This window comes from Camelina sativa, chromosome 9 (assembly GCF_030686135.1).
Source record: "Camelina sativa cultivar CO46 ecotype springtype chromosome 9, ASM3068613v1".
NCBI lineage: Eukaryota > Viridiplantae > Streptophyta > Magnoliopsida > Brassicales > Brassicaceae > Camelina > Camelina sativa.
In genome coordinates, this window is record NC_141888.1 from 1,179,960 (window position 1) to 1,194,141 (window position 14,182).

The 14,182-nt window shown below is 33.3% G+C and overlaps 1 protein-coding gene and 1 pseudogene across 3 annotated transcripts; both read left to right on the forward strand.

Moving 5' to 3' along the window:
* The first annotated feature begins 3,573 nt into the window (after positions 1–3,573).
* Positions 3,574–7,160, forward strand: LOC104710121 (type IV inositol polyphosphate 5-phosphatase 9). 3 transcript variants are annotated; one of them, XM_087467311.1, is made up of 9 exons: positions 3,574–3,767; positions 3,897–4,087; positions 4,467–4,574; positions 4,667–4,973; positions 5,433–5,617; positions 5,935–6,043; positions 6,155–6,306; positions 6,422–6,549; positions 6,639–7,160. In XM_087467311.1, exons 1-9 carry the CDS (start codon positions 3,747–3,749, stop codon positions 6,656–6,658), a joined length of 1,221 nt encoding a protein of 406 aa, XP_087323437.1. In that variant the 5' UTR covers positions 3,574–3,746; the 3' UTR covers positions 6,659–7,160. The 3 variants fall into 3 exon arrangements, with proteins under 3 accessions (XP_087323437.1, XP_010424967.1, XP_010424968.1); XM_010426665.3 differs by having other exon boundaries at positions 6,422–7,160; XM_010426666.3 differs by having other exon boundaries at positions 3,591–3,767; positions 6,182–6,306; positions 6,422–7,160.
* Positions 7,161–7,464: 304 nt separating this feature from the next.
* Positions 7,465–10,344, forward strand: LOC147937551 (uncharacterized; annotated as a pseudogene).
* The last annotated feature ends 3,838 nt before the right edge of the window (positions 10,345–14,182 follow it).

Consider the following 14,182-nt stretch of genomic DNA (forward strand, 5'->3'; position numbering starts at 1 on the left):
TACGATTTTAATTGAAATCCAACTTTCCTGGAATCTCGATTTCAAGATACCCAATGATCTTTGTCTTTTTCATCGGGAAAATATATATATATATTTTAAATAAATAATCAAACCTATTTACTGTATTGTATTCCTATATAATAAACGGAAGTAAACAATTTTTTTTTAGACTATATAATTTTTATAAGTTGGTTACAAAGTAGGTTATAGATTAAATATAGGTTAGTTACAGAAAAGATTATAGATTAATTGGTCAATCCATGGGCTATATGAATACACTTAAGAATATCTCAAAGAATCCTCTTAAAAAGAATATTTCAATAATTTATACAATTTCCAAAATAAAATCTTTAATATTCCGTGTATTGTTACAAAATATATATTGTAGACATAAAAATATACTATTAGACATAAAAAGTAATAAAATATTGGTAATTTACCACATTTAATCGTGATTTGCAAGATCTTATTGTGCAGTTGAAAATATAATTTTACCTAAGCACGGATCATATTAAAAAAACTTTCACCAAACATGTTCAAAAATTAAAATAAAAACAAACAAACAAACATAACAATTTCTCATACATAAAATTACAAAATTAACAATATAAAATTTATAAAATAGGTGTTTTTTCAAGCCATCATATTTAACATATGATTTTATTGCATAATGTTTTATCTAAAAAAACTTTTAAAAACAATCATATAACTTATATTTTATTCTAAAATTATAATATAAATAAAAGGAATTTTAACCCGTACTAATTTAGTTTGTTTGGTTAAATACCGAAACAAAATATAGTTAATTAAGATAGAACTTCGATAAAAGAAAAATCAGAGCTATTACAGGTTTAATTATAATCTTATCACTATAAGCATAAAGTATAAACATATGCTGACTAGAAATATTATTGAACCAATGAACGAAATAATGGACAATTTGTCCGGTTGTATCCAAAACATTAAAAAATAAAGTATGTAATGATAGTATATAGTTATAATGTCATATTTTTTATTTCATAGAGAAACAAATAAAAGGACGACACGTGCATCCACTATAATGATAAACTAATAATAATAATGTTGTTATACGACAAGAAACATAGAAATGTTATAAAAATATTCCTTTAATTTAATTTGCTTAAGATCAAAGGTAAAACTAGTTGATTAATTAGGCAAATTACTAATAAAAATATTCCTTCTCCGTATACAAATACCCTCTTTAATATCGAAAACATGATTCCGAACTTTGGTATATACTACATCTTGTGTGAAAAGAACAGACATACTTCACATCTTCGAGTCGCATTCACAGCAACAATCTCATATAAATGTATATATCTACACACGTTTTCTTAGTAATCTCCCTAAGAGACGAACATAACAAAATTATAACACTCTTGTGATCTATTTTAAGTTTTTTTGAATTTCGTTGATAAGAAAATATTGTTGGGGTAAATAAACTTAACTTCGTGATGATCCAATACTAGGAGAGCAAAATGAACAAACATAAGACAAACAAATCAACACATTTTAACAACTGGTGTATAGTGTAAGACATTATGACATGCATCTCTATAGTATTTTGGCACAATGAGTATCAAAAACCTACACGGGAAATATTTGGTTGAAGACTTGAAGTATATGATCCCTCATATCAAACATTAACTGCACCTTTTTAGCCTGTGTAAAAGCAAGTGTTGTCTAGAGACAATTTTGCCAACTTGTTGTTTAGTATGGTGCATGTCTTATGTCTTAGTCATATACCAAACAAAAAATGTTTATGTCTAAACTATATGTATTGCTATAGCCTATAGTCATTTTTTTTTTGACGTACAATATTGTATCTGCCACGTGTTGCACTTTGGTTCATTCTTACTTTTTTTTTTCGCAAGTTCATTCTCTTTGTCTACAAAATATGTAATGGATACGAATCCACCAAAAATTGCTCACACCTCTTAAAACACTTTTCTTTCATTATTTTTCTTCCTTTTTAGAAAGTATGTAAATATAAAATTTACTTTTTAAAATCAAAATAAGTCATCAGAAGAAAAGCGCAGCGCTACTTTGTGAATCATGTAGTTTATATGAAATGAAACTAGTTTTGAACAATAAAAATAAAATTCATTTCGTGAATACTGAGATTACTTACATCGATCAATATAGATCATTACACTATTATATCGGTCAGTGTTTAATTAGGCAATCCAATACCAATTATAATCTTGTGTGTATACACACACGTACATTGAAGCTTTGTGGAGTCACCATTAAAAATGGTTGGATCCAATTGGACATAAATGGTTTTTTGTTGGCTGCATTACAAAGTGCAAGTTCCATACCCAAAACTTTGTTTTTCATGCAACTTGCTCCATGATAAGCTACAGTGATACATGTATTTTTAAATCGGGTAACAATATCTTCTATTCTTCTTGGTCAAATTTAAAATATTTTAAAACTCACAGCCGTTAACCAAATATTGCCGTGACAAATGGTAATAGAATTGAAATCCTATGTAATAAAATAAACGTTCACATAACAAAATAACATGTGAAGAGAAAAAATCACACTGCCATTTTTAATATTTAATTTAATTTCCATATCTCCGACTACCATTTTGACAAATTATATTTATTATGCAAGTTACTAACCGAGGGGTTAGTAGTTAGTAAATATACGGGTTGCATAACTTATTGTTGTTCTTTCGTGTTAGTTAGGTTAGATACTATTGCCGTGTCATGTGCTTCTATATAGTATGATTATAATTCGTAATGTATTATCAGCTGAGGGACCGATTGAAAGAAATATATATACTGATATAAAGACTTTACAAGTTACAACAGAGCACCAAATAAATACGAGGGATATTCCCCATACAATATCACCACTAGCAGCAAATTATTGGTGGAGTAATTTAGCAGCTCACAATTATAAGCCGAAATTAATTCAAACTAATTAGTAATATCGAACTTAATATATCGTTAAACAAACGATGGTAAGCCTTTGATTAAAAAATATGTAGCGATCCACATTGATTAGACCGACCAAAAAGTGACAATATCTTAATTTCTCTGCTAAAAGAAAGTTTATGACATATGATTCAAAGACCAAAATAGTAGTACTCTATAATTAGAGGAACATAATGTTTTCTTTTATATTAGAGGAACATATTCATATTATACATCGCCAGCTAATTTTTGTCATTTCTCATTATTACAATTTGCAATTGCTTTCACATCTTCACTTAATTTTTTATATCCGATGATAAAAATAGTAACAAGTTGGACCCTCTTCTTTATTAAAAATAAGTAAAAAGGTAATCGTTTTCAGTGTTTAATTTAAAAGTAATACAGTTAAGGACAAAGATTGATTGGTTTCAAATTAATTTGTGTGGGATTTTAAGGACGTATACAATGTGATCAAGGTGGTTTGATGTCTAACTAGTCCAACAACCAGTAATAATAATGGACCAATCATCAATCTTCATTTCTTTTGGATTTTAAAAATAATATCGTCGGACTAATTATTAAAAGGGAATGATAATAAAAACTATATAGTATATAATCATCGCCCACGTCACACTTTCACCTCTTTCTCTCCGGCTTTGCATGGCTCTTTCTTGCTCCTTATCTCCCTCCCTCCCTTACTTATTATACTTCCTCTACAATTCCATTGCTTCTTGATAAACCTCTCTCTCTCTCCTCTTTCGATCTCTTGTTCTTCGTCTCTCTTTCTCTCTCTAAGCAATGCTTGGAAGCTATAGAGAAGTGAGTATTCGTACTTTTTAATCTATACGTCGGATTAACCAGAAAAATATATACTTGTATAAGTTATTGTTGTTCTCCCTTGATCATTAATATATGCATGCAATTTATTCTGTGGTATATATTGATAAGGTTATGTGGCCAAGACTTGTGGCCAACAAGATCCTAAGGAAAAGCGTCGGGAGCAACAACTTCGTCGCTGATTTCCCACCTGATACAGATCAGAAGCTTCTAGAAGCTTCCGGACTACTTGATGAACGACCTTCTTTCACTTCTAAATCAATTCTACTCGAGCAACACAAAACCACGCATCTTAACTACAAGTAATACATTAAAACTTTATATACCCTTTGTTTCGTTTTCTGTCATGAAAAATAGTTACCTTTATTTGTAGTTTTTAACCGTTGAATATACTTGGGAAAAGAAGAGAGCGCGGATCATAATAACGTATAGTTGACATAACTAGTCACTTTTCTTGCATTGCACGGCAGTTAAACCTAATTGCGCAAAACCAGTAGAGTTATAATCAACAGGTGGATGACAACCGTAATTAATTTAGATTCTAAGGAAGTCATAGTTTGATCCCTTTGTGTTCCATGAGTTTACAAAATTAACAGTTAATGGTTTATCAAATATATTAGAACGTTTGACAATTGTTTTTTTTTAATTAAAAAATAATGTAAACTTATGTATATCTTTTAGGGTTTTTGCAAGCACATGGAACGTCGGTGGTATTGTACCGGACGATGGGCTTGACATGGATGATTTATTGGAAACACACAAAACACCGTGCGATATATACGTGCTTGGGTGATTAATAAACTCTAATAATAATAAATAAATTTATTTAGTTATAACGTATGGATTTTATATGTCTAAAAGTTGATTGAATGAAAATCTAGGTTTCAAGAGGTTGTGCCTCTTCGAGCTTCGAATGTATTGGGACCAGATAACAATAAGGTCTCTGCAAAATGGAACTCTTTGATAAGAGAGACTTTAAACAAGGGAGTAGCAGAACCTCATCGAGACAAGGACGTGTCGGAATCAAAGGGCACTAATAGTATTTCACAAGATTTCAGATGTATCATAAGTAAACAGATGGTCGGAATCTTGATCACCGTTTGGGTCCGAGGTGATCTCTGGCCATATATCCGGCATCCTAGCGTTTCATGCGTTGGATGCGGCATCATGGGTTGCTTAGGAAACAAGGTAACTGATTTTTAGAATTAAGTATTTTTTAACTTTTTTTTTTTTTTTCAGTTCAAAAGAAAATCTCACTGTTATAGATGTCGACTGAGTTAGGTGTTGACTGTTAATAGAAAATAATTACGTGCGTTCGCATTTGTATTCACAAATGATTATTATAATTTGTGGTTGAAATTTGAACTTATAGTTATATATATGTATATGAATTAGTGAATATAATGCCAGTATGTCGGCCATTTATATATAAACACATAGTAATAGTTTGGTAGTATTTTCACCGAATATCAAAACATAGTTAAGTTTATTTAAACTTAAATTTAGCTAGCATGTGTGAGTTTGATTTTTGTGCCTAATATTGAAGCGCCAACACAAACAAAATTTGCATTTCATATAAATAAATAATTATATTGTTCTCTTTGTCTTTGGTTATCATACTTACACCACTGATTATTTTATCATTAGGGATCGGTATCGGTTAGGTTTCAGTTGCACGAAACGACCTTCTGTTTTGTTTGCTGCCATCTAGCTTCCGGTGGCCGGGACCGAGATGAAAGGCAGAGAAACTCCGATGTTAATGAGATCTTAGCGAGATCGAGTTTTCCTCGAGGCTCGTCTTTAGATTTACCTAAAAAGATTCTTGATCACGAGTAAGCTTTATATCTTAATATAACGCTAATATCTTGAAATGAATTCAATAACACTTGGTTCATATACTTCGTGAATTTTTTTTATAAGAAAGCCAACTTGTTAGTAATTAACTATATAAGGTCAGACCAAAATTAAAATAGTTTAAGCAAGTTGACCGGTTAAATATAATAAGACATGAGATTGTGAAAGGAAAAAGGCTAGTTTGCTTAGTATGTACTCCTTGTTTAAGAAATTACCCAACTTGTGATATTTCTTATCTATATAATTATTAATTAAAGTTATTTTTGTCTTCTCTTTGTTGGATCAATTTATACAGTCGAGTAATTTTTCTGGGAGACTTGAATTATAGAATTTCACTACCCGAGGAGAAGACAAGATTATTGGTGAAAAGCAAAGAATGGAACATCTTACTAGAAAATGATCAGGTGATTGTTTATATAGAAATGAATACTTAAGTATAATTCAATTTTTTTTACATGTGTTAAAGGTTGTAAACTCGCCATTTTCTTATACGGTTTTATTTATATAAAATTAAGCTAAGCATGGAGATCTTGAACGGCCAGATTTTCAGAGGATGGCAAGAAGGAATTGTCATGTTTGCTCCAACTTATAAATATATTCCAAATTCGGATTTATATTATGGATGCATTACATACCAAAAAGACGAGAAGAAACGAGCTCCTGCATGGTAAGTAAAGTAACGTAACGTATGTGTATACGGTATATAGTATACATGCTCCTTATCATAATATTGGTTAATTACTATATATCTTAGCTTGATCACATGAATAAATAAATGATAGGTGTGATCGAATAATATGGTACGGAAGTGGACTGAAGCAACATGAATATGCAAGAGGAGAAACGAAGATATCTGATCACAGACCTGTCAAAGCAATATTCACCGCAGAAGTTACTGTTATACGGCATGGTAAAAAGATTCGTAATTTATTTTTCTCGGACAGATTTGAAGAAACAATTGACGTAGATGCTAAAGACTACTCGTGGATATCTACGTAGTTTTATTAACCGGGGGGTGAGTGTTCACACTACACGAAAACACGGCGTTTGGGACTACTTTTTGTGACTGAATTTATAGTCGCAAACTTTTGTGACTACTTTGTGACACTTTTGCCACGGACTAACGATGACGAATACAATGGACGTAAAACAGTCGCAAATTTACGGCGATTAACTGTAGTCGCTAACTCGTTGCTATTATGCGACTACTTTGGGACATTTTATCGAGAAAAAATAGAGCGTCGCAAAATAATCGCAATTTATGACAAACTATAAACTGAAGATTAAGTCAGTAAAGTTAGTCGCAAAGCTGTCTTTAAATCACGACGTATTTGCCACTTTTGTTTTGCTTTTAATTTTATTGTCACAAATCAGTCGGTGACTATGTCGGTAAAAAACGTGGTAAATGTGGTAGTGTGGATTTGTACTGAACTTTTGTGACCCTTTTTTGAGTCTCTATTACGTGGTAAAACAGTGACAAATGCGTCGTTATTTGCGACACATCCGTTCGTTGTTGCAAAAGAGTCGCAAAGCAGTCACTTATTGATGTCGGCAAAAAACGTGATAAATGTTTCAGTTTGCGTTTGTATTGAGCTGTTTCGAGCTTTAATTTGTCTCAATTATGTAGTTTTTAGTTACAAAGGAGTCCTTATTTGCGACTGTTTTTACTAGAGTCGCAAAGTAGTCGCAAAATTTATACTATATATAACGCATCACTCTCACCATTCCATTCATATCACTCTCATTCATTTCTAAGTAGAGAGACGGAATAAAAAAAAAGTAGTGAAAAAAAGATTTTTTTTTTTTTTTTAGAAGAGAAGAAAAAAAAAGAGAGAAAGAAGATTTGTTTTTTTAGAAGAAAAGAAAAAAAAAAGCTATGTGGAATTCATCTCGAGAGTGGATGTATAATCGGATCGATGGAAGAACAAATAATATCTCTAAAGAATTTTTGGCGGGAGTTGAGCAGTTCATGAATTTCGCAAACAGCCAGCCTATGGCACAAAACAGTGGAGGTAGGTTTTACTGTCCTTGCGTAAAATGTCAGAACGATGTTATTTTGCATGGTACGACAATATCTAATCATTTGCATAGTAAAGGATTTATGCCAAATTATTATGTATGGTCTGAACATGGTGAAGATTATGACGTGCTAGGGGTAGGAACTAGTAGTCATTATCCTAATACAAATTATACTAGTACTAGTAGTCAGCATGGTAGTCAACCTGGTAGTCAGCCAATAGGATTTGAGGGAAATGTATATGCTGAGATGGTGAATGATGCATTTCATGGTACCACGCCTTTTAATGAGTATCATGAGTATGAAAGTGGATATGATCATGGATATGATCATATCCATGAAGAACCCATTGAAGAGGCGAAACGGTTCTATGACATGTTAGATGCTGCAAATAGTCCACTTTATGATGGATGTCATGAAGGTCATTCGCAACTATCATTGGCGTCTAGGTTCATAAACATCAAGGTTGATAATAATTTGTCTGAGGCATGCATGGACGATTGGGCTGAATTGTTTACGGAGGTTTTACCAGAGGGTAATCAAGCTACTGGTTCATACTACGAGACAGAGAATTTAGTTCGAAAGATAGGATTGCCATACCATACAATTGATGTATGTATAGAGAATTGTATGATATTTTGGAAAGAAGATGGGAATTTGGAGCATTGCAAGTTCTGTGGGAAGCCAAGGTACAAAAGTAGTGGGGGTAGAACTAGAATACCCTTCAGTCGTATGTGGTATCTACCTATTGCAGATAGATTGAAGAGGATGTACCAATCAGAGAAGACCGCATCATCAATGAGATGGCATGCTGAGCATGATTCAGAAGATGGAGTAATGTGTCATCCATCTGATGCGCCTGAATGGAAGAATTTCCAACATTTACATCCCACATTTGCGCAAAAGCCACGAAACGTTTACCTTGGGTTATGTACAGATGGTTGTAATCCATTTGGGGTCTCCAAAAATCATACTTTGTGGCCTGTGATCTTAACTCCATACAACCTACCTCCGGATATGTGCATGAACAGCGAGTATTTATTTCTTACGATTCTGAACTCCGGACCAAACCACCCACGAGCCAGCCTTGATGTTTTCCTCCAACCATTAATCGATGAGTTAAAGGAGTTATGGTATAATGGGGTTGAGGCTTATAATATCTCACTAAATCAAAATTTCAACATGAAAGTTGTTCTTATGTGGACAATAAGCGATTTTCCAGCATACGGTATGTTGTCGGGATGGACGACACATGGAAGATTAGCATGTCCAATTTGTATGGATGACACTGGTGCTTTTCAATTACCAGCTGGGAAGAAAACATGTTGGTTTGACTGTCATAGGAGATTTCTTCCTACAAGTCATCCGATGCGGAAGAATAAAAAGGACTTTCTGAAGGGAAAAGATTCATTGAATGACGAGCCACCAGCATCTCTGAGTAGTCAAGCTATCTATGAGCGTATAAGGAAAGCCAAAGCACCTAAAACATCTATTTGCGGTGGGAATGGTCACGAAAAGAAAGTTAAAGGCTACGGAAGATGGCATAATTGGCATAAAGAAAGCATATTATGGCAGTTACCGTACTGGGTCGATCTGAATTTAAGGCACAACCTGGATTTGATGCACGTCGAGAAAAATGTCTTTGATAACTTGATGTACACCACTATGAATGTAAAAGATAGATCGAAAGACAACGTGCAGTCAAGATTGGATATTGCAAGATTTTGTTCCCGGCAAGATTTACATCTAGATGCTCAAGGGAGAGCCCCATTCCCTATTTGGAGATTGAAAACCAAAGCGAAAGAGGCTTTATTAAAATGGGTAAAAGAAGATGTTAGATTCCCAGACGGATATGTCGCAGATTTAGCTAGCTGTGCTGACATGAAAAATGGAAAGTTTTCGGGAATGAAGAGTCATGACTGCCATGTGTTTATGGAACGATTGCTTCCGTTCATATTTGCAGAGCTTTTACCGCGTAATGTCCACCTGGCGATTTCAGGTATATAAATTAAACATTTAATTTGGTTTAGTTGTTGATATTATATTTATATGTAACAACATAACATGTTATAACTTTGTAGGGATTGGAGCATTTTTCCGCGACCTATGTAGTAGAACATTGGAGCAATCCCGCCTCGAAATTCTGAAGGATAATATTGTCATGATCTTGTGTAATTTGGAGAAAATCTTCCCTCCTTCATTCTTTGATGTAATGGAGCACCTCCCTATTCACCTACCTTATGAAGCACAACTTGGTGGTCCTGTGCAATATAGGTGGATGTATCCTTTCGAAAGGTTTTTTTAACGTTTAAAAGGGAAAGCGAAGAACAAAAGATATCCAGTTGGCTCAATAGTTCAATCCTACTTGAATGATGAGATATCTTATTTCTCAGAACACTATTTCGCTTCACACATTTCTACAACAAGGAGAAGAAGGTAAAACTTCAAATATGATTATTGAATTTTTCTATCAACTTCTAAAATTGTGAAAAGGTTTTACAAAATAAACTTTAACAGGTTAATTCGGCATGAAGAAGGTGAAGTACCTGTATATCCTATACAAGTACCAGATATATTCACTCAAGTTGGTCGTCCAGGCGGAAAAAGTAGTGAATTTTGGTTAACTGAAAAAGATTATAAATGTGCACACGCATATGTTCTGCGCAATTGTGATTATTTCCAGCAACATGAGAGGTATTTTTGATTTACCAAGTATATTTATAACCATATGTTCTTAGGTAAACTTTAAAATATTTACTTTTTGTTGATAAAATACAGATTGTTGGAGGCGCAAATTCGATATGAATATCCAAAACTATCTGATGAAGATGTTAGGTCGAAAAGAGAAGAAGATTTCCATGAATGGATTAAGCAATATGTATGTTTTACTATCCACCAATTAATTATATCAACATGATAAATATTGTGATCTAAAATTTTGTATATATATTTGGCACAGGTGCGTGGTGGTTTTGAAAGTTTTCCTCCATGGGTCCATGAAATCGTGGACGGTCCTGAAAATAAAGTTAAGTCTTGGCCTATATATTTTACAAGAGGTTATCTGTTTCACACAAAAGCTCACGGTCTCACTAAAAAAACAATGAATTATGAGGTATGTGTCCGAGGACAAACTTATTCCAATTCATCTGGCGAGGACGATTTTTACGGGACCATTGAAAATATCATAGAGCTTACCTATCCAGGATTTTTGAATTTACGGGTCACACTTTTCTATTGTGAATGGTATGACTCTACAATTGACAAAGGCACTCGAATACGCGATGGAGGCATTGTTGACGTGTTGTCATCAAGGAGATACCGACATTATGAACCGTTTATATTAGGTAATGTTCTATTTTAAATATATATTTATAGATATATATATACATCTAATTGAGAACCATTTTTTATGTGTAGGTTCTCAAGCTGATCAAGTTTGTTATCTTTCATATCCTCACACTAAACGACCTCGAAAACTTTGGCTCAACGTTCTGAAAGTTAATCCAAGGCATGCTGTACAAGGGAACTTAAAACAAAAGGAGGTTGTTATATTGCAGCAAACAGTTGATGATGGAATGACAGATTCAATAGAGGAGATCATAGTTGACAGTTTCGTAGATGGTAATCAGCCTAATGAAGAACTTGATTTTGAGATCAACGATGCTGAACAAGAAGACGAATTTCGTGGCAACTACTCGTCGTCGTCTTCGTCTTCAGATGAGGATGAAGATCAAGAAGATGAAAATGAGGAATATGAATAATTTTCATGTTTATTATTTGTGTATTTGTAATTTTATTGAAATCGCAAACACTAGTGTTATTATAATTTTATTGAAATTTCGATGATGTTTTCTCTCTAATTTTATCAATATTTTATAGTCAGAAAAACGTCATAAATTGAGACTATAGTGCGACTGTTATGTTTTGTCTAATATTTTTTTGGTTAAAAAATCTTAACACAAAATTAGACTAATATTTTATTGTCACAAAGACGTCACAAATTGAGACTATATTGTGACTGAACTTATATTTTGCGACTGTTTTGTCACTAAAGTGATTGTGCATCTGTTTCTGTCAGTCGCAATAGAGTCTTAAAGTACAACGGTTTAGCGAGTATCTTACATTAATTTTAGAATTTTACAAATTTGAGTACAAAAAATGTCAACTTATACATTTCTACTTATATGTGACATCTAATATTTACTAAATTTCTATAATCACATAAATAAAACACCAAATTAGACAATTATGTTTATATCCTCCAACACATGTATTAGGGTTACATGTGTTTAATTAAGTTAGAGTAGTGAAGGTTGTATATATTTACAAAAACATATAAAAATTATTATGTTTGATATTTTATCAAAACTAAACTCTTAAATGAGAGTATACATGATCAAAGGGTCATGTCTAATATGTTTTTGGTTATAAAATCTTAACACAAAATTAGACTAATATTTTATTGTCACAAAGACGTCACAAATTGAGACTATATTGTGACTGAACTTATATTTTGCGACTGTTTTGTCACTAAAGTGATTGTGCATCTGTTTCTGTCAGTCGCAATAGAGTCTTAAAGTACAACGGTTTAGCGAGTATCTTACATTAATTTTAGAATTTTACAAATTTGAGTACAAAAAATGTCAACTTATACATTTCTACTTATATGTGACATCTAATATTTACTAAATTTCTATAATCACATAAATAAAACACCAAATTAGACAATTATGTTTATATCCTCCAACACATGTATTAGGGTTACATGTGTTTAATTAAGTTAGAGTAGTGAAGGTTGTATATATTTACAAAAACATATAAAAATTATTATGTTTGATATTTTATCAAAACTAAACTCTTAAATGAGAGTATACATGATCAAAGGGTCATGTCTAATATGTTTTTGGTTATAAAATCTTAACACAAAATTATACTAATATTTTATTGTCACAAAGACGTCACAAATTGAGACTATATTGTGACTGAACTTATATTTTGCGACTGTTTTGTCACTAAAGTGATTGTGCATCTGTTTCTGTCAGTCGCAATAGAGTCTTAAAGTACAACGGTTTAGCGAGTATCTTACATTAATTTTAGAATTTTACAAATTTGAGTACAAAAAATATCAACTTATACATTTCTACTTATATGTGACATCTAATATTTACTAAATTTCTATAATCACATAAATAAAACACCAAATTAGACAATTATGTTTATATCCTCCAACACATGTATTAGAATTACATGTGTTTAATTAAGTTAAAGTAGTGAAGGTTGTATATATTTACAAAAACATATAAAAATTATTATGTTTGATATTTTATCAAAACTAAACTCTTAAATGAGAGTATACATGATCAAAGGGTCATGTCTAATATGTTTTTGGTTATAAAATCTTAACACAAAATTATACTAATATTTTATTGTCACAAAGACGTCACAAATTGAGACTATATTGTGACTGAACTTATATTTTGCGACTGTTTTGTCACTATTTAGATTGTGCATGTCAACAAATTGAGACGTGTAGGTGTCTGGGTTTATAATTTGCGACTGTTCTGCCACTAAGTATAGTTTTTGTTTAATGTTTACGACAGTCACAAAGTAGTCTTAAAGTACCACTACTTTCTTACGGATTAAAATTTCCCCAAATTTTAGTGAAAATTATTAGCGGTAATTATTCCCCCGAGTTTAATTATTCCCCCCCCCATCAAATTGAACACTCTTAGTAACACTCTTAGTAAATATCGAAACCCTCATAATTTCCCGAAACCCTCTTTTTTCTTTTCTCTCTGTCTTTTCGTTTTCTAATCTACTGAAATTCCGACTTCTTCTCCGACTTCTTCTCCGACTTCTGTTCCGATGAAATCCGGCGGTGGTGGTCGTGGATCTGGCGGTGGTGGTCGTAGATCTGGCGGTGGTGGTCATGGATCTGGCGGCGTTGCGAGACGAAGTAGAGATGTCGCTTCGTCGTCTCACTCCTCTAACCCTTCCTCTCACAACGAAAATTCTTCACACTCCCAACAATCTCAACCGTCGCTTCCATCTCGGTATACGCAAGCATCATTTCCCCAGTATCCTCGAGAAGCTTCTCCTCAGCCACAACAACCAGGCTTTCAACAACAGCTCCACTCCCAGATGCAGCAGCCACCACCACCGCATGCTCATGTTCCGGTGTATCAACAGGTGGCTCCTCAGAATCCGGGATACAACCAGCCGCTTCACAATGGTGGATATCAACCACCGCTTCACCATCCGGCTTATCCACCGCCGCTTCAGGATCTGGGGTTTCTGCCGCCGAATCCTCAGAATCCGGTGTATCAACCGCTGGCTCCTCCGAATCAAGGATTCCAACCGCCGCCGCCTCCGAATCAGGACGGTCAAGAGCATCCACCACCGGCTCAGAATCAAGACTTCCAACAGCAACTGGATGAGTTGCTTGCACTTCCTGGTCGACACCATCTCCCGATATTGAGTCTGCATCCCATCCCCGACACTCAAAGCATATGGTAAAATATTTTTT